The sequence below is a fragment of the Adiantum capillus-veneris genome, chromosome 11 (genome assembly GCF_014529385.1).
Source record: "Adiantum capillus-veneris isolate H3 chromosome 11, ASM1452938v2, whole genome shotgun sequence".
NCBI lineage: Eukaryota > Viridiplantae > Streptophyta > Polypodiopsida > Polypodiales > Pteridaceae > Adiantum > Adiantum capillus-veneris.
The window spans coordinates 65,933,322-65,952,583 of record NC_140941.1 but is presented as its reverse complement, the minus strand read 5'-3'; the positions used below and the strand labels follow the sequence as shown (position 1 = coordinate 65,952,583).

The 19,262-nt window shown below is 48.5% G+C and overlaps 2 protein-coding genes across 3 annotated transcripts in view; both read left to right on the top strand.

Annotated features, from left to right (window-relative positions):
- The window catches only part of MRE11 (DNA repair and meiosis protein (Mre11)), a 116,004-nt gene that overhangs the window by 55,593 nt on the left and 41,149 nt on the right, over positions 1 to 19,262 (top strand). For both annotated transcript variants that reach the window (XM_086523192.1, XM_086523193.1), the window contains exons 5-8: positions 8,942 to 9,010; positions 9,092 to 9,183; positions 9,263 to 9,365; positions 9,445 to 9,552. In XM_086523192.1, the coding sequence (XP_086379318.1) occupies positions 8,942 to 9,010; positions 9,092 to 9,183; positions 9,263 to 9,365; positions 9,445 to 9,552 (372 nt within the window). The remainder of the gene's footprint in view (positions 1 to 8,941; positions 9,011 to 9,091; positions 9,184 to 9,262; positions 9,366 to 9,444; positions 9,553 to 19,262) is intronic.
- LOC147447372 (uncharacterized) lies at positions 14,933 to 16,476 on the top strand. The gene has a single exon (XM_086524305.1). The coding sequence runs from the start codon at positions 15,274 to 15,276 to the stop codon at positions 16,030 to 16,032; it is 759 nt and encodes a 252-aa protein (XP_086380431.1). The 5' UTR covers positions 14,933 to 15,273; the 3' UTR covers positions 16,033 to 16,476.

Genomic DNA, 19,262 nt, shown 5'->3' with positions numbered 1-19,262 from the left:
TCTTCCTTTGTAGTGCAACTTCTGGCAGAGTGGGGTATCTTGAAATGCTTGCCATGGAAGCCCTAGCAGATTATATCTTGAAATTTCACGACATCTCCCAGTAGATGTCTCTTCACGATAAGATGAATTTGGAGGTCCAGTGCGATTGCTATCTTGGGACTACCATTGCCGCCAAAGAAACACTGTTTGTCCAAGAGCTGATGAACCATGTTGTGCTCGGCTACGACCCTATGGAATGAACCTAACCCTAATTTTTAACCCTGATTTTTTGGTGTAGGTTTCAGGATGGAAAGTCAGTCGACTTTTCGAGATCGACTAATGTCGAGATTGCTTTTTAAAGTTTGAAATCTGTTTGAGAACTTGTTTGGTGATCCTGTTTGGAATTTGTTTTGAAATGGATGGTATTTGTTTTGAACCTGTCTTGGTGCCGATTTGAATTGTTTGACTCTGGTTTTAATACTGGTTTCAATGATTGGTGATTTTACTCGCGGGTGGAGTAGTGAGAAATTATGTTTGAGAATGCTTGTTCATACTCATGGCACGGACCCTTGTGGTTATTTGAGGGGAGAGTATTGAATGATTGAAAAGTGCTGTTTTTTTACTCATGGCCCAGACCCTTGTGGTTATTTATGGAGGGAGTATTGGTATTGTTGTTGTGACTCCCGGCCCAGACCTAGATGGTTATGCGGGTGGAGTGTTAAGAAGTCTGAGCAGTAGTTACTCTCAGCACCTCTGAACGAAACAGGCTGCGGTCTGGGGGGCGTTTGGTTGTAAAAGGCCTCTATATCTCCCAGCCCGGACCTTTTTAGGTTATGCAGGAGGAGTGATGAGGGAGTCGTTGAATATCTCCCGGCCGGGACCTTGTTAGGTTATGCGGGAGGAGTGTTCATCGGCGACTTTATGTTTCTATGTCCTGTAACATGCATATGTGAGCATTTGTGTTGCATTGTGATGTGCCAACTACTGAATATTCCTGATTGGATGAGATTGCCTGGGTATGTAATTTTAGTGCATCAAGACACCCGTGGAAGATCAATATGGTTTGGGTGTGATGGCTAATTTTACTACGCCGGAATATAAGAGTTCCGATCTGGACGGAAGGAGAAGCTAACTCCTTGATCAAAACAGCCGAAAGGAGAAGCTAACTCCTTGATCAAAAGAGCCGAAAGGAGAAGCTAACTCCTTAACAAAAAGAGCAAACTGAATGTCCTTCGGAATGACTCTCGGAATTTTTTTTTCCAGCTAGCTTGACTTGTTTTGCAAATATGCTGTAATCGCGGACGATTACTCTCTTTCAAGAAGGGGAGATGTAACAAATTGCTGACGTGTCAAAGCCATTGAAGAACGGATCCAACCTGCAGATCTCCTCCGAGAAGCCAAAACCCTATGAAGAAGCAGCAGAAGAAGAAGAAGAAGAAGTTTTACAGACTTACAAAGTCTTGACGAGTGGCCTATTTTTAAAGAAGAGTTCCCACCAACTTACGGGACTCCGTCCGATGGGGCCCAAGTGATATTAAGGCATTAAAAATAAAGCAGAACACACTTAAAAGACTTTGCACATCAAAATATGATGATGTGGCACCTGTACGGACGTTCCGGAAGTTGCGGCGGATTTTTAGGAAAATCCCGAAATTTTAGGAAAGTGATTTTTTGGGGTCAGCTTTCATATTGATGCTTTTAGGCTTTGGGCCTTTAAATATGAACCTTGGGGGCCCTCTCTTGCACTCTTCAGCGCGCAGATTGCACAGGAGGTGCTCCCCGGTTGTTGTACTTTGTGAATCAGCAGTAATATAAAGAAATACCGAAAGAGGCTTGGGGCCAGTACTCTCTGGGGTGGAATTCCGCCACTTGTGTCGCGTGTCGTCTCTCTCTCTCTCTCTCTCTCTCAGTTCAGTTGTTATTGAACAATTGTTATTGAAGTGCTAAAAGTCTGTTCTTTTTTATTGGCACGTGGTGCGCGTCTTGTGACAAGGAAGCAATCATCTGCTTAGGGGACAAGTCCAGGCCAACCTGACAGCCCAAGTAGCGAACTGCAGTCCCGGGTGGAATCCATCTAAAACCCTCACCTGACAGCCAATTAGGCGTAGGGGCACTGCTAACCCTGAAAGCCATTGTCTTCCTCCAGTTGATCAGTGCGCCTGATGACAACAAAACGTCTCTAGTGCTTGCTCACACCTGTGCAGTTTGGCCTCCTGGCCCTCCAAGTACAAAGCTAAGTCATCTGCAAACTCAACATCCAGTAGCTCATTGTCCCGAATACGGAGCACTAAGCCACGTAAACCAACCTGTTGTGAAACCAAGAACCTGCTCATCACCTAAGCATAGAACAGAAAGAGGAAGGGGGCTAGAGGGCAGCCCTGTCTGACCGAGTGTGTGAGCATGAAACGGTCTCCGCTACCACCTGCCAAAAGCATCTGACTTTGTGCACGTCTGTATAGAGGTGACACACCTCTGATTCAAGCATCCGAGAAGCCCATCCTACCTAAAGTGGGTTCCATGTATAATGCTCTCTAGAAGTGGATGAATCCTCAAGCTCAGAGCCTTGGCTAGAATTTTGTAGGCTGAGTTGAGGATGGTGATGGGTGGCCACTGCCGAATCTCATCCTAGGAGCCTGCCTCCTTGGCAAGGTGGAAAGGTACGTAGTGTACGGTACGGTTTAGGTATGTACGGAACGTACTTCCGTATTGAACCAACTTTTAGGTACGTGATAGGTCCATACCATTTGTAAAAAAAGAAAATTACACTAAATTTAAGTTCACAGACCTTTCAAAAGAGAGTCTTTTGTAATCTTGGTCAATTAAAAAAGCCTAAGGCTCTCTCGCCTTCACCCTATTATCCCAATTTGAAAGCGCCCCTAGCACGAGTGGTCCGTGGAGAAAACGCCCAAAAAAAATACCCAAAAAAAAATAAAAAAAACTTGTCGTACTGTACCGTATAGTACGTACTGTACCATACTGTACTGCTGTACCATACGGAATCGTTAGTTACGTATGTACGGATTCCACCTTGCTCCTTGGTAATGAGGTAGATCAAGCCCTCACTCGTGTTGTCGGGCATCTCTCGTGTGTGCAAGATGTACTGAAAAGCGCTGCAAAGGTTTGTGCCTTGCAAGTCCGAGTACTCCAAGAAAAAATTGGGAGTCAAACCACCCTCACCGGGGAGGGCCACATGGAGCTCCTCTAGTTGGAGAGGCAACTCAAGTCTTTGACACGTCTCCTCAGTCACAAGGCAAGGCATCTGTGCCCAAACTTGCTCTCTGCATGCATCTTGACACTGTGACTGAGACTCTGCTGATAGCAAGTCACGGTAAAATTCAGTAGCAACTACACGCATATCCTCTGGCTCTGAAGCGATTGACCCGTCAGATCTCCTCGATTGGCCGACACTGGTGTGCGCATGACGGGGTCCAAGCCTCAAAGAACGACCTAGTCACTCTGTCACCCACTTGGGTCCACTGAGATGCCTGTCGATGGAAAGGGAACTCCTGACGCCTCTCCTCTATGCTGGCAAGCTCCTGGCGAGCCTCTTGCAACTTCTCCTCCAATCAAGGACTGTATGGGTGTTGCTCCTACATCCTTTGCAAGGAAGCAACGCCCCGACGGAGACGTTGCTCCTCCTGCCTTGCTGCAGCCAGGTGAGCCGTAGACTCCTGGAGAAAGAAATGACTAAGCTGAGCAAGTCTAGAGGCCACTCTGTCAGCAGGAGAGTAGTGCGTGTCCAAACCCTCTGTTCAGAGAGCCACCACTCGCTCTCTGAGCTCTGAGTCCAATAAGATCCTCTCAGGGATGCGTAGCATCGTGCTTCCCCTCCTCTGCCTATTTGTCACCGTGAGGATCACAGGTGCATGGTCCGAAAAAGATGTCCTAGCCAAGATGCAAACCGAACCTCCCAAGTCACAGATGTGGTCACTAGTGTAGAAGTGATCTATCCAAGATAGATTCACTCCTCCCACTTTGCGGTCCGAGCGAGAGAAGGCCAAGCTATCTGGGGGCCCAAGTTGGCAACTCAGCTCCGTGCACAGTACCCATGCATAGTAGCATGGCTACCACCAATCCTGTCTGAGGGGTCCTCCAACATGTTGAAGTCACCCCCAATGCACCATTGCTGTGCATGCGGCAGAGACTCTACAATGTGAGACCAAAACTCTACACATGCACTTGCCACATTGGGCACATAAATGTTCAGGAAACCCAAGAGGCAACCCTGAACCTGCATAGTAATCCACTGAGCCCTGCCAGGCACAATAATACCTCTGCCCACAATGGCTTGCTGCCAAGAGTCCGCAATAGTCATACATACCCCTCCCTATATACCACCAGGTCCAAATGCAGCTGACCAAAATGTCTCAAAACGCCTACGCAAAAGCTGGCCACATCGTCTAATGCGGCTCTCACAAAGTTGATGCTCTTGCAGCATAAGAATATCAATCTCTTCGCCCACAAGGCATCATTGAAGCTCCTGATGCAATCGACCCTGCTGGCGCTGAAACCGGGGTCGACCTAATCCCTGCACATTCCATGAGACAATCCTCATGGGGAACGAGAGAGAACTGATGCTGCAGCAGCAACTAACCGTGCTATCTTCGAGGATGGCTTGGATGGGGAGTAATCTGTATCCAAGCGTCCTCGAGATAGGCGTGACTGCAAAGACTATCTAGCCCAAGCCCAAGAAAAGCGTGCCGTACGCAGGGCAACCTCCTCTGTCTAAGAGTCCTCATGTATGTATACATAGCATGATAAGCTCTGCGTGTCAGCAAAAAATTGTACTACGTTGTGTCTACATCCTGTGCCTAGAGGTGTCACTGAAAACTTGGCCAGCGGCCACAAGGTTTGTACTAGGTCTGTAACCCCCAGGTCTCCCGTGTGGTGAGAGAACTTGAGAGCATGTGCTTGCAACCACTCCATCACCGAGTCCAGGGTCCACTCAGCCTGATCCCTGCCACATAAGGGAAAAGAGAAGCCAACCGTTGAGTCCAGGGCCTCTATCCCTCTAGCTGCAAGGAACAGTACATGAACTCTGAAACAAGCTGCCTCAAAGTCTGGCGAAGGGTCGCCGAGAAACCGTGTGAAGTCGTACTACGTAGGCAAAGGAATCTCACCTGCGACGAATGTCGAAGCACGTCAGTCCACGAGGAACTGTTGCAAAGGGAGAAATCTGCACCAAAACGGGGGTACGCAAGAAGGGTCGTCCCTCCCTCGCCAAGCGACTCGTGGCAAAAGCGCTGCCAAGAGATCTCCTAGCAACCGAGGAAGGCCCTACCCCATGGGTCGGCTGCGGGGAAGGAACGGAAGGAGATGTGGAAGCTGGGAGACTGGTGGGAGGGGGGGGTGGGGCTGTCAAAGGTGAGGTTGAAGTGGAGGGTGGAGCTGGGACCTCATCCTGTTGAAGAGGGTCGAAATGGTTCCCTGTGGGAACCCACTGTTGTTGGCCTGGAGCTTGGCGACCACCCGGCGGGCGAGGTTGGCGTGGTCACCGTTGGCGGCCCTTGTCGACGTCCACCACGAATCTGCTGCCATCCCTCCTCTGCCTGAACTCCAGGCTCGGAGGGTGAGTCTGCTTGAGTACCCTGTGACTTTGTCTGCTGCTGTTGGCCAGCCCTAGGAGGCTGGGACTGAGCCTGAAGTGAAGGTCGAGTCCTCCTCTGTGGACAGCCTTCGCAAGATAGCCTATCTGACGACAAATGAAACACTAATTCGGGAGGCCCGAATACTCCTCGCTTTGGCGGAGCCAACCACCACTCACCCTAGGTAGTAGAATGACCTTCGGGAGGGTGTGGGTGTCCCGAACCAGAACACGTACTGTGGGAATGCCAGTTGCCTTGGCAGCTACGGAGGCTGCCGTGCGAGGTGTCTCTAGAACAGTCCCAATCTTTGAGCCTATCCTGGATAGTAACGGAAGGTACTCCCTCCTCAGGTCGGGGAAGCAAACTGAGATGGGAAGGTCTGCCTCCTCGACAAGCATGTCAGTAGCTGGGTCGAAATCATGGCGCCACTGTCGAAAATGAGCTCGAACTGCTTGGATGGCTAGGGGGCTCATCGCAATGACCTTGGATGCCATCTTGGGAGTCTCAAATTCTATCTGGTAATATCCACGCCCGAGAAGCTAAATGTTGAGTATCTTGCCGACCTCTGCTAAAAGGCGGGCCTAGAGGATCTAAGATCACGCACCTCTCCTCTGCTAGGGCGGGTGCCGATGATCTTGCAAATGACGGAGGTCGCCTGGAGGCTCTCCACCTCTGCTACGAGGCACCTCTCCTTTGCTAGGGCGGGTGCCGATGATCTTGCAAATGACGGAGGTCGCCTGGAGGCGCTCCACCTCTGCTGCGAGGCTCGTCTGCTCTGTCGGCGAAAGAGCAAGTCGGATGGTGGGCTTTGCAGGGTCAGGCGAGGGGGCTTCTTGAGAGTCCCTTTGGGGTGGAGCATGAGCCTCCATCTGTGTTTGCTGCTGTGATGGAACGCGAGATGGAAGGAGACAGCCCTCTGAGGAAATATCAACAAGCAATGTCGAGAGGTCAATCCACTTCGGAGCAAGTCGAGAGGCCCGTTTAGGGGGTTGGTAGCCAGCGAACGAAAACTGGGGTGGAGCAGCACGGGAGCACGAGGGGAAGGGCTGGGGCGAGGAGGCAGCGCGCAGGCTGGCGGTACCGCACGCATGCAGGGCAGCGTGCAGGCAGCCTGGACAGCGGTGCGCAGGGTAGCGCGCAGCGCGAGGGAGGAGGGGGGAGGTTGAGCGATGGCGAGAGGGGGGGGGGTTGCAGGTGCGTGCGCAGGGGGGGGCGTGAGCAGCAGTGAGTGTCTTCTAGCCTAGACTGGCCAATGTGTGAAAAATCGACACTGAAATCTGACAAGTTGATGAGGTGACTATTTGTGTCTCTGGTTGTGGATATGTTGTATCTCAAGAATGTTGTAAATATATTAGACACCCATGAGACTCCAAGATTATTTCAATGCCTTGCAGTCCTTTTGCATAGATACAGCTCTAGGGCGAATCTTCAAAAGACCAAAGTTCTGGTTTTCAGCACCTCAATTGCTTGGTGATGAGCTTTGTGTCTCCAATCACTTTTGGTGGGTAGTGTTGGGAGTCTTCCTGAGAGTGCATATATCTGGAAATTACGATTAGAGAGTCACAGTTTTCTTGGTGAGAGACAAGAGAGGCTCAACTCGCACGAGTGTGCAGTACATTGTGCATTAGAGGCAATGCACACATCTACAGGTCCATGACACATATAGCAAAATATGGCCCTTTGATATTATAGTTTACCCACACTCTTGTATGGGGCAGCTATTTGGGACGGCCTTTACCATACAAGGAGACAATCTCTAGCAGAGCATGATGGGCCAGATATGGAGTATTAGGATGATTGGGAGTATCTCAAGGGACCATCAGCCATGATGTACATGTATAATGAGGGCGATGGCCTCTATTCCTTACGGGATCATTAGAGCAGACATAGGCGCAGCACTATGGAGATTGAAAACTATGAGGCCTTGTTTGAGGCAGTGAAATTTCTCCACAGATTATGGGAGCCCCCTTAGGAAATTGACATCCTCCCTGCAGTTAGCAGCCGAGGGAGACAGAGTGTTGATATGCTCAAAGGAGCACTTGGATGCCAATACATAAAATGTAGATTGATTTGTACCTCCAAGGAATACAATATAGATTGCCATACACTCAGGCTGAGCCGATCAAAGATGAACTGGGTAATTAGAGCAGACATACTGAGACCAGATATAGAGCGGGACATAGAGGATTTGGAGCAGAGCCCTGCTCCACATGGCATGAGGATTGCTCATTACCTTAAACATTATTTTTCAGCTGTCCACAAATGACTTTACCATCCAACTTAGCTACATGGATACCTACCTATCACACGGATCATAATCGGTAAGATCCGTACCTTATCACATCAGTTGAGGATATAGACAGGCAGTATAGATTGCTGTACGCTCAGGCTGAGCCAATCAAAGATGAACTGGGTAATTAGAGCAGACATACTGAGACCAGATATAGAGCGGGACATAGAGGATTTGGAGCAGAGCCCTGCTCCACATGGCATGAGGATTGCTCATTACCTTAAACATTATTTTTCAGCTGTCCACAAATGACTTTACCATCCAACTTAGCTACATGGATACCTACCTATCACACGGATCGTAATCGGTAAGATCCGTACCTTATCACATCAGTTGAGGATATAGACAGGCAGCTGGGAGGGTATAGAGGCAAACATTTCGATTTGCGAGCTTTGTAAGAGGGAGCCTAAGACAGAGGAGCATTTCATTTGCAGATGTACTATGATATTCCAGGGAGCTTGCATGGGGACAGTTTAGAGATACTAATACCATTCATGCAGTTGAGGGACAGAGATGCTTGGTGTTCTTCCTCTTGGAACTCCAGAGACACTAGACAGTAATTCTGCGGGAGATAGCTTGATTACTGACTTCATCATCGTCACATTTGAGCAGGAGTACGGTGTGTGCCTTGCTGGATAGAGCAGTGACACAGCTGGGTAAGATTCCCATTCCAGGCCCCACTGGAAAGAGACCCAGAGACCGACACCATAGATAGATCAGAGCTATTGTCAAGCATGACAGGAGGAAGAGGCCAAGGCATCTCATCATGTAGAGATGCATCTTCCCTGTAGAGAGATACCCCTTTGATAGAGTATATTTTGGACTATGGATGTACTTTTAGACAGGAAACTATCAGCCTTTAGCTTTAGGCTTGTTTTCTTTTCTCCAAGATGAGAGATACATGTGTTGTTATGTACTGTTTGGGTCTTCTAGCCCGCTCTGTCCTATTAAAGACACACATTCATTTAAAACTGATACATTTCATTACATGTACTAGTTTGGTCCAATACGTTTCATTACATGTACTAGTTTCATTACATGTACTATTTTGTCTGAGAAGACAAAGCTTATTCTGTTGTTATGGCAGGGCACAACAAAGGTGGCACTATATGGTCTTGGGAACATTCGAGATGAACGGTTAAACCGCATGTTTCAGGTCATCATATTGATAAGTTATTTTCCATATTTGAAGTTTTGAAGTATTACCTTATGTGCTCCTTGTCTTTGATGCCTGCAGACTCCTCATGCTGTACGGTGGATTCGACCTGAAATTCAGGGCGACTCACCGGTTTCTGATTGGTTCAACATACTAGTGCTCCATCAAAACAGGTCAACCTATTTTCCATTTTTTTGTGAGCGGAACTTGACCTCTTGTCGTTATCTCACGTGTTGGTACTTTATGCCACAGGGTCAAGACAAACCCGAAGAATGCAGTTAATGAACATTTTCTGCCACGTTTTCTGGATTTTGTAATCTGGGGGCATGAACATGAGTGCTTGGTAGATCCAGAGGTCAGACTAGTTTTTGGGCAGTTCTGTATTAGTTCACGTGCTTTAAGATCCCATCGGCTAACCAGGTTTAAATCTTTAGGAAGTAGCAGGCATGGGGTTTCACTTATCACAACCGGGGTCTTCTATAGCAACTTCTTTGATTGATGGTGAAGCAAAACCAAAGCACGTGCTTTTAATGGAGATCAGGGTAAGCAACAATGGTTATCTGGTCCTTCTGCAGGTTTTCTGCTTAGATTTGAAGGTTGATGTGTGAATGGCTTGTAGCATCTACCCTTGTTGATATTTGGTTTTTGCTCGTCAAAATGTGCAGCGTAATGGTCAGGAAGGTTTAGTCCTGTATACATGTGCACGGTTATAAGGTAGAAAGAAGGGGCTTGTTTCTAAGCTGCATTACAGTAGCAGTGAAGACAGAGAAAAAAGTTTATTAACATCCTGGCGAGGCCAGAGTGGGCCTTTAAGATGAATTTGATACATCCATTCTTGCACAATCCACTTTTTCTGTGCCTTATGTGGCGCCTCTATATTTTTATATTAAGAGATTAAGGCTGAAGGGATTCCAGCAAGGGAGAGGCTATGTGGCGGAAAATCCTTCATGTTCCAAGTTTCAACCTTCTCCAAGCCAGAATCTCCGCCTTTTAGGCCTGCCAGTGGCAAAGGCCATAGTCTTTTTTTGAGCTTTGGAGATAAGGCAATGATCACTTCACATGGTGGGTGAAAACAAATGATAAGATTTTCTGGGCTGTTTTCTTCACTTTAAACAATGATTACTCCATCCCTTGGGAGTCGGGAGTTGACATCCACATCTTGTGTACTGGCGTTGTGACTGTTCTGTCGCTTAAAGAAGTGTTATAACATTTAACATGGCCTGCCTTAAATCGAGTGAATGGCCTAAAAGAGACAATTTTGCTGAGTAGATCTTGATAGCCCCAGTTTAAAAAAAGATAACCACTTGAATGTGGGTGGGTTTTAAGCAGAATAGCTCTAAGTCAATTAAGAAATTCAAAACAAACACTAGAAGTTAGTGATGAGCATTAGAAGAACCACTAGTTCTCTAACATTAAGACACATTTACTCGCTTCATATCAAGTACACATTACAACCTGACAAAATTTTATTTTTGGTTTACATAAATGAACTTTCTCTCTTTAGAATTGGCCATTCTAGTGAGAGAAAATGAAAATAGTAGAAGGGCCAATTATGCACAACGGGCAGAAGAATGTGTTCGTGAACTAGAGAGTTCCAGGATTTGAATGTATTTGTCAGAAGTGCCATTGGAATTTGATAAGGATTCAACCGGGATATTATGGGACAAGAATGGGATATTTGCGAGCGCTCCCTGAAGCCCGTGCCCCCCCCCCGCCCCCCCCCCCCCCTTCTCCAGGTGCTGCCCCTACTGTTGCTGTGACGAGCAGGTACACAGCCCCTGCCTGCTGTGCGCAGAGAGAGAGAGAGAGAGAGAGAGAGAGAGAGAGAGAGAGAGAGAGAGAGATGAGTTTGTGAGAGTGTTCCTTAAGGTAGAGAGAGAGTGTTAGAGAATCAGCAGCAGCGTGACTTCAACGACCCCTTTCCTCGTCATCGACGTCTTTCCGCCTTCATACTCTGATGGAGGCTCCTCCCGCTCCGCCTCAGAGGGACTCACATGTAGCCCCCTCGACCGCCCCCGAGGACACCCCCATCAGGCTTTCTCTTTCGCCAGAAGAGGAAGCGAGCTTAGTAGCAGAGGTAGAGAGGCTCTAGGCCACCTCTATGATCTGCTGCATTGTTGGCACCCGTCCCAGTCGTGGTGAGCTTCGAGATTTACTACAGGCCCGCCTACTTGCAGATGTGGGTAAGATTATCTAGCTATTGGGATGCGGACACTACCAAATCGAGTTCGAGACAGCACAGAGTGTCTCACAGGTCATTGGGACGAGCCCCTTGGCTATACACGGAGCTCGAGCCTTCTTTAGCCAAGGGCATCACGGTTTTGATCCAGAAGAGGTGGCAGAGAGGACTGAGCGTCTTTTCCCAGTGACAGTGTGCTTCCCGAGCCTCCATCGGGAGTACTTGCCTCTACTTTCCCAGATTGGCTCTCTAGTGGGGTCGGTCCTGGAGACAACACGTACAGTAGCGTCCGTTGTTGCAAGAGCAGCTGGTATGCCTTCAATCAGAGTTCTAGTACCAGATGTCTCTTGCTTGCAAAGGTAGTTCAGCTACCTAAGGTTGGTGGGGTATGGTTTGATCAGCGAGTAAAGTATTTGGGACTCTCGAACCAGTGCTTTATCTGTTGACAGGTTGGCCACTTGGCCAAGGCCTGTCCTTGTTGGAGACCCCGAGCTCCACCACCGACACAGACACAGACACAGCCTCCGGCTGCTCGAGCTTCGACGACACAGCCAGCCCACTGGAGCCACATCTCAGTCGGCTGCAGAGAGACCTCCCCCACCTGTTGCTACATCAGAGTGGCAGCAGGTGCAGGGACGGCATCGAGGGCGCCAGCTTGAGCAGCCGATCCAGCGGCAGGGTCAGCAGCAGCAGCAACAATGGGTGTCGGTGCAGAACAGGTTTGAGGTTTTACAGACAGAGATCTCAGGAGACCAGCCTATGGACCAGGAGATCAAGGTGGTACCATACGTAATGTACGGTACGTATCTGTACATACTGTACGTCGTTCCGTATGGATAAATTTTTTATGTACGTAAAAATACGTACCTTTGTAAAAAACCAGTAAGTGAGAGAACATTTTCAAAAAAATTCTATTATTCATTAGAGATTAACAAAATGTATATCATGCAAACTACTTGGGGACACATTACTACACATTATCAACTGGAGATTCACTAGCCAAGTACCAAGTAATGATCATGTAAAACATACATTAAACATTTGTATCTGGTGACAAAAGAACAATGAAAAACCTTCAAGCATATTGGCAGACCATGAGGATCATCTCGTGAAATGTGCAGGGTCTTGGAGTATCTTCGTTATAGAGGCAGGCTTCGTCAGGAGATTCAACGATGCTTGGTAGGCGGTTCCATTGATGTCTTGATGCTACAGGAGCACCATCTGAGTGAGAGCCGGATTCGTAGATATGGCTCAGTTTTGCCAGGCCGATGTGAGCCATTTTGGTCAGTAGGTTTTGGACCCATGAGTGGGCAGGGAGGGGTATGTATGTTTATTGCGGATGCTTGGCGGCAGGCCTTTGTGGACAGAAGGGTGATTGTGCCGGGCAGAGCCCAGTTTATGACATTGAGGATACATGGGGAGCTCGTGGGGTTTCTCAACGTATATGCGCCTAATCAGGCGAGTGCTAGAGCACATTTCTGGGCACAGATTATGGATGCATTACCTGAGGTGGACCATTGGTGTGTTGGAGGGGACTTCAACATGCTAGAGGATCCGGATTGGGGGCAGTCATGTGACAGTGCATGGGCAGGAGCTAGCAGCATGGGAGAGATTGTGTTTGACTTTGCGGATCTCGGATGTATGGCAACATGAGGCTTTTGTACGATCTTCAGACAGTCTGAGTTTCTCTCGGTCGGATCGTCGACGTGGATCGTCAACGGGGAGGAATTAACCTGCCTAGGATTGGTCGATTCTTTGTAGGCGACTTTGTTGGGGAGATGGGTGGGACCATAGGGATCCTGGCTTGCACTACATTTTTGGATCATGCCTTGGTGATTCTTACTTTTGAGGAGCAGCGACGAGCACCTAGCATGCAACTACGGATTCCAAGAGAGTGCTCACGGACCCGAGCCTTGTTGATGAGATAGAGCGTATCTGGCAGTCTAGCCAGAACTCAGATCTGGATGCAGCAGAGCAGTGTGCCCAGGGGATTGCGGCCCTCATCACTTTTTTACATGAGACAACTTTGACTAGATTTCAAGAGACTCGCGAGAGAGAGAGGAGACTCAGGCGCAGCCTAGCAGCCATTCAGAGATCACAAGAGCAGTAGCCTGAGTGCACATGGCTAGAGGGTCAGTTGAGGTAGGCCAGACAGGAGGTTAGCGAGATCGAGGAGCAGAGACATGAGTTCTATTACCACCGCTAGGATTCACAGTGGACACAACTTGGGGACCGAGTCTCTGGAGAGTTTTTTGAGATCACCGGACCCCGCCATGCACGGAGAGGGGTTAGACAGCTGAGACGTCAGGATGGATCACTGGCGACTGAGCTTGAGGAGCTGAGAGGGATTGCTACCGATTTCTACAGAGATTTACTCAGTACTACACCTCCATCTGAGGAGAGAGATAGGTGTAGAGAGCTTGTTTGGGCTCATATCCAGAGGAGAGTCACAGATCGTATGAGGCATGCATTGGCACAACCATTGTTTGAGGATGAGCTTATTCAGGCTTTGAGGATACTCCCACGTAGAAGCTGCCCAGGAGAGGATGGTTTGACACCTGCATTTTATAGGCGGCATTGGGGTATCTTGGGACCAGGCGTACACAGAGGCTTTCGGCATATTTTAGACGCTAGGGTGATGCCGCATCGTTTCTCGGAGAGGCTGATTTTTCTTATCCCCAAAGGGGAGGGAGTATCTGATGACATTCGGCAGTGGAAGCCTATCACGATCCTCAACACTATATACAAAGTCTTAGCGAAGACTTTGAGTTTGAGGATCCAGCCCCTCCTAGGAGAGTTGATCCATGATACCCAGACTGGCTTTGTCAAGGAACGTAGTATCCTTGACAACATTTTTATATTTTGGGAGGCTACTGCACTAGCTCGCTTACTTGGTGAGGATTTGGTTGTTTTTCTTCTCGACTTTGAGAAGGCCTATGACAGAGTGGACTGGAGCTTTCTAGAGGGCACTATGTTGTGTATGGGTTTTGAGCCTGGCTGGATTCGAGGGATTGCAGCTCTCTACTCCACTTCTCAGAGTCAGGTGTTGATGGCAGGCGGGCGAGGGCCGAGTTTTGAGCTGACTCGCTTAGTTAGGCAGGGCTGCCCCCTTCCTCTTCTTGTTTTTCGTTGAGGCCATGAGTATGTATTTGACTGCAGAGGAGGTTGGATTACAAGGGCTGCAGTTACCTATTCGGGATGAGGATTTGCTGGACTCAGAGTTTACTGATGATACATGACTTTATTTGCATGGCCAGGAGGCCAATCTGCAGAGAGCGGAGCAGGCCTTGGATGTCTTTTGTGTGGCTTCGGGTGCGCTCATTAATTGGCGCAAGACACTTGCTTTTTGGGTCAGTGAATCTCCCACTCCCGAGTGGAGCCCGGACCCCGGATTTTGTTGGATACCCCCTGGCACTGCAGTACGGTACTTGGGTTGTCAGGTTGGATTGGATTGGACTTATCTCCCTAGCAGCAGATTGCTCCACTTCTTCTGTGCATACGGAAGAAGATTCTATATTGGAGCTCAGCGAGATTATCTCTAGCAGGGAGGGTGGTGGTGACCAACCAAGTTTTGCTGGCCACCATGTGGTACATCACTTCATGTTGGATATTCTCTAGTTCTTGTATCAGACAGATTCAGAGGCTGATCAGGAACTTCCTTTGGTCAGGGCGAGACGGTCACTCTGCCCTGGCCAAAGTAGCTTGGTCGGTCATCACTTTACCCTTGGCAAAGGGGGGCTTGGCATCATTGATCCCACAGACCACAACAGAGCACTGCTAGGGAAGCTCATTGTGCGAGGGCTTCTTCCCGGTGCCGAGCAGTGGAAGGAGTCCTTACTTGGGTGGATTCAGGCCCGAGCTCCCCTAGCAGGAGGTATTTGGGCACCAGAGACCAGATGGATCTTCACTGAGATGAGGAGGAACATGCGTGAGCAGAGGCTGGGAGGATCATTTTGCTGTGAGCATATTACGGGCTTGGGAGTTGCTTCGCCTTGGCCTACAGCAGCGACAGCCATCTTGTATAGAGGAGAGAGCGTGGCAGCCTTTGATATGGAGTTCCTCTGTGCTCATAGAGTAGGGACATATGTTGGGATCCAGGACGAGACTAGCATGGGGACCCATGGCTGATGGCCCTGCATGCAGCTTTGGGGATTGGCAGGCTTTCTGCAGACTTCCAGAGGAGATACAGATGGAGAGCCTCAGCCACTTTCGGGGCGGACAGACTAAGAGAGAGGAGATTCAGATAGCCCTTACAGCGCAGTGGGAGGATCCATTTGAGCCGACGGCCCCTCGATGGATGGGGGTTTTTACGCAGCTAAAGATTTTGATTGCAGTCATAGCATCTACCGAGGAGGGGATTTGTCTCTTCTTTGAGGTAGGGGATGAGGGGAGGCTGCAGAGAGTGGAGGAGGAGTCGCCATTGATTGAGGGATGTACTTTTCAGAGGATAAGAGTTGTGGGTGCTGCTTCACGGAAGTGGCACATAGACCCGGATCCAGGAGAGCTTGACACGACTTGGCGATTATGGGTCTATGGCTCTCGACCGCTGGCACGACTTCAGTGGGACCCAGGCGAGTGGATGTGGGAGGACCCTTTCGCTTCACTAGGGGCTCCTGACATCTCCTTCTTTCAGTACAGTGCGACTAGGGAGATACATTTTGACGTCACGGCGGGCAGCCATCCCAGCTGTAGCAGAGCATTGGAGACGACAGGGCCTCTCACAAGCCTTCCTAGAGGATTTCTGGGCGAGACTTTGGGCATCATGTCAGGCTCGTCGGATCTCCACGTTTCAGTGGCTGGTTGCCCATCGAGGGGTAGCAGTGGGCACTTGGCTGGTTTATAGTGGCTTCCCCCCTATTTGTAGTAGATGTGGGCATCAGCTAGAGACACAGAGACACTGCAGATTTGGCTTCGGATTCTTCGTCTCCTGTCCTCGCTTACGTCGGAGGGTGTTTACACTTGGGGAGCCGCAGCCTGGTCGACATCCTCTGGGCTGGCCCTTGGATATGAGGCGTCTCCCTTCACTGTGACTTCATTTTGTTCAAGGGCAGCCCAGGCAGTTTATTGCACCGGACTTCACAGATTCACCTTGGACGGAGGCCAGAGAGCCTTGTTGGGAGCTTATCAGCAGCCTCACTATCTGGTTCGTATGGCGAGCTAGGTGCAGTAGAGCTATAGATGGACGGACGGAGCCTCCCGCGGAGACAGTTCGAGCGATATGGATAGAGCTGATTCACACCTTCAGGGGTGAGTACGATCGCATCCGGGGGACCTCGGATCGCGCGGAGCAGCGGCGCCTAGCCTTCCATGCGACTTGGGGGGGTGGCCTCTTTTACTCCCGTAGAGCAGGCACTCCTCAGTGGCATTATCGCCCACTTGTGTGGCTTCCCCCCCCCCCCCCCCCCCCCCCCCCCCCCCATTGTATGATATAGCCCAGCGGGATACCCTTTTTTTGTTGTACATTCCGATAGTTAGGGGAGAGTCTCCTCTTCTATCTAGCCTCTTGTACTCTTTCATGGAGTGTTTGTAGCCCAATGGACAATTTTCTTTTTATAACTAATGGAAGGATCTTTGTGTGGAAAAAAAAACCGGGATATTTGCGAGTCCAAAAGAGTTCAAAACGGATCTTGAAAGCCTTCGAAAGTGGGTAGTATGGCTAATTAAAAGGTGGGAATGGGAGCGAAGGTGTTATTATCCACAAATGCCAACCTAAAGCTTTGTGGAGATGAGGGATGTGGTCCACAAGCCTCCCATGCAAGAAAGAAGGTAAATGAGTAGTTCTAAAATAGGAAACTGCCTTTAAAGGACCTAGTGTGAGTATTCATAGAATAATTTGAAAAAGAAGTCGTTTCTTAAAGAATGGGCCTTCTGACTTATTGGATCCAGCAAGATGAATAACTTTCATGCTCATATTTTTTTGATTGAAGGACCACAAACGGAGATTTTTTCATTTTTATGTGGGAGTGCATTGGAGAGAGCAATGGTACTTCTGTCTTCCTGGCTCTTGAAGCTCTGTTCGTTTTTTTGTGGGACTGCATTGGAGAGAGCAGGGGTACTTTTGTCTTCCTAGCTCTTGAAGCTCCATGCAATCCTCAGTCAAAAGGAAGGTCTCCATTCTCCCACACAAGTCTCCATAGCTATGGATGCTCAAGCTTATGCATTTTCAACCAAACTCGTTACTACTTCTCAACGCTTACATATCTTCTTTCCAACTTGATTCTTGCTTAATCCCCGTAGATCCTATCACCCACGAGGTGTTTAGGGCCTTGGGATTGAGTTCAACGAGGTGTTTTATGTAAAAAGCCTAATTACAATCTATGCCGAATTTTAGAGCTTTCATCTCTTCAATTTGTGCAGTTAGAAGTGCGATTAGCGAGTTGTATTGATCAAAAGCTCTTCTTCTTCTGAAGAATCATATTAATACAAAGTCCTGAGGGGGGGTCGGCTCTAAAAAATACGGCCCTCAACTTGTGTTGAATTCTCTGTCTGAATAGACATCATGGTTTCAATCATATGGCTTCAGCATGGATAGATTGCCTCCATTCTAGTACTCCCTTGATGCATCCTCCCTTTCTCTCACATGGACAGAGACCACTAGATTTATACGTCAGGATTTGATTCAACTAGATACCAAAAGCACATGGATACAGCTGGTACAAGAGTTGGGCACGGAGATGGCTTTCTATAGAGAGCATCTCCTCCAACTAACAGGATATGTGATCAGACCGGCCTATATGGACACTCATTTATCCTATGGGATACGATGTGCTATTGGTCAGATACGCACATCATCGCGTCAGCTAGAGATTGAGATGACAAATTAAGAGAGTACCAGCAGAAGCCAGGATATGCCAGTTGTGTCATATAGAGTGAGGGACAGAGTTACATCACATTTGTCATTTGTCCGGTATACTATGAGATACGAGGTCGCTTTCACTGTCTATTCAGAGAGAACTTTGGACGTTGGCTCTATTGTTGCTTTGTGGATTTCTGCAAAGCCTTCGATACAGTGCCCAGAGCTGGATTGATGTGCAGACTACAAGAGATGGGGATACCCAAAGAGTTGATTTGGGAGATCATGGCTCTATACAAGTCAATAGTGGGGCATGTACGCACTCCACAGGGGATTTTCGATTTGGTTCACTCCACTGTTGGGGTGAAACAGGGCTGCCCGCTATCTCCTACACTATTTCGTATGTATGTGGATGAGGTTGCTAACTACATTGAAAGGGACGGTGATAGAAGAGCACAATTGGCAGGGACATGGATCCCACTATTGTTATATGTTGATGATATTGTGTTGATTTCTAACTCCCTGGAGGGGATGCAACGCCATTTAGATGCTTTGTACACATTTTCCCACGATAGTGGATTATTTGTTAACTTGGGAAAAACCAAGGTTATGGTGTTTTAACACCACACCATAGTGAGTTAGGAGGTTAGCACCCACTTTTACATATGGCGAGGAGACGGTGAAGTATACAGATGCATATACGTATCTTGGGGTAGTCTTCAATGGACCGGTGTTTTCATTGAGGAGAGCAGTAGAAACTAGATTGACGAGAGCTTATGCAGCCTTGGGAGTGTACCGAGGAAAAGGTGTGCTCTGTAGAGTGGGTGCTCCTCAATGCGGTATGCATGAAACCTCACTTCAACAGAAGAAACATCACACAAGAACATGACTCAAACACAGAAGTGGAATATGACTCAAGACACGAAACGACTCAAAACACAATGTAGTGTAGATAGTGTGTTGTGCCCTCTGTAGTGGGTGCTCCTCAGTGCAATGTGCGTGATATCTCACTCCATAGAATGCAAACACAGAAGACAGAGAACAACGGAGCAAGAATAACAAGGCAACAACAACAGTATGACTCAGCAGATCATGAACAACACGAACATCGACAAACTCAAAGAAACCGATACAGACTCTGGCATTGCAGCACACTCAGCTCCAGCCCAGATCTCATAGGTACAGTGGGGTTGTCGAGGCTCAAGTGTGCAGGGATGGTGCAGATGTGCTGTGTACAACTCTGATGATAGACTCTAGATAATTGACCACACAAAAAGTAG

Bases quoted from the DNA above. Each gene is read 5' to 3' on its own strand.
- LOC147447372 (XM_086524305.1), top strand. From the start codon at position 15,274: ATGTTGGGATCCAGGACGAGACTAGCATGGGGACCCATGGCTGATGGC.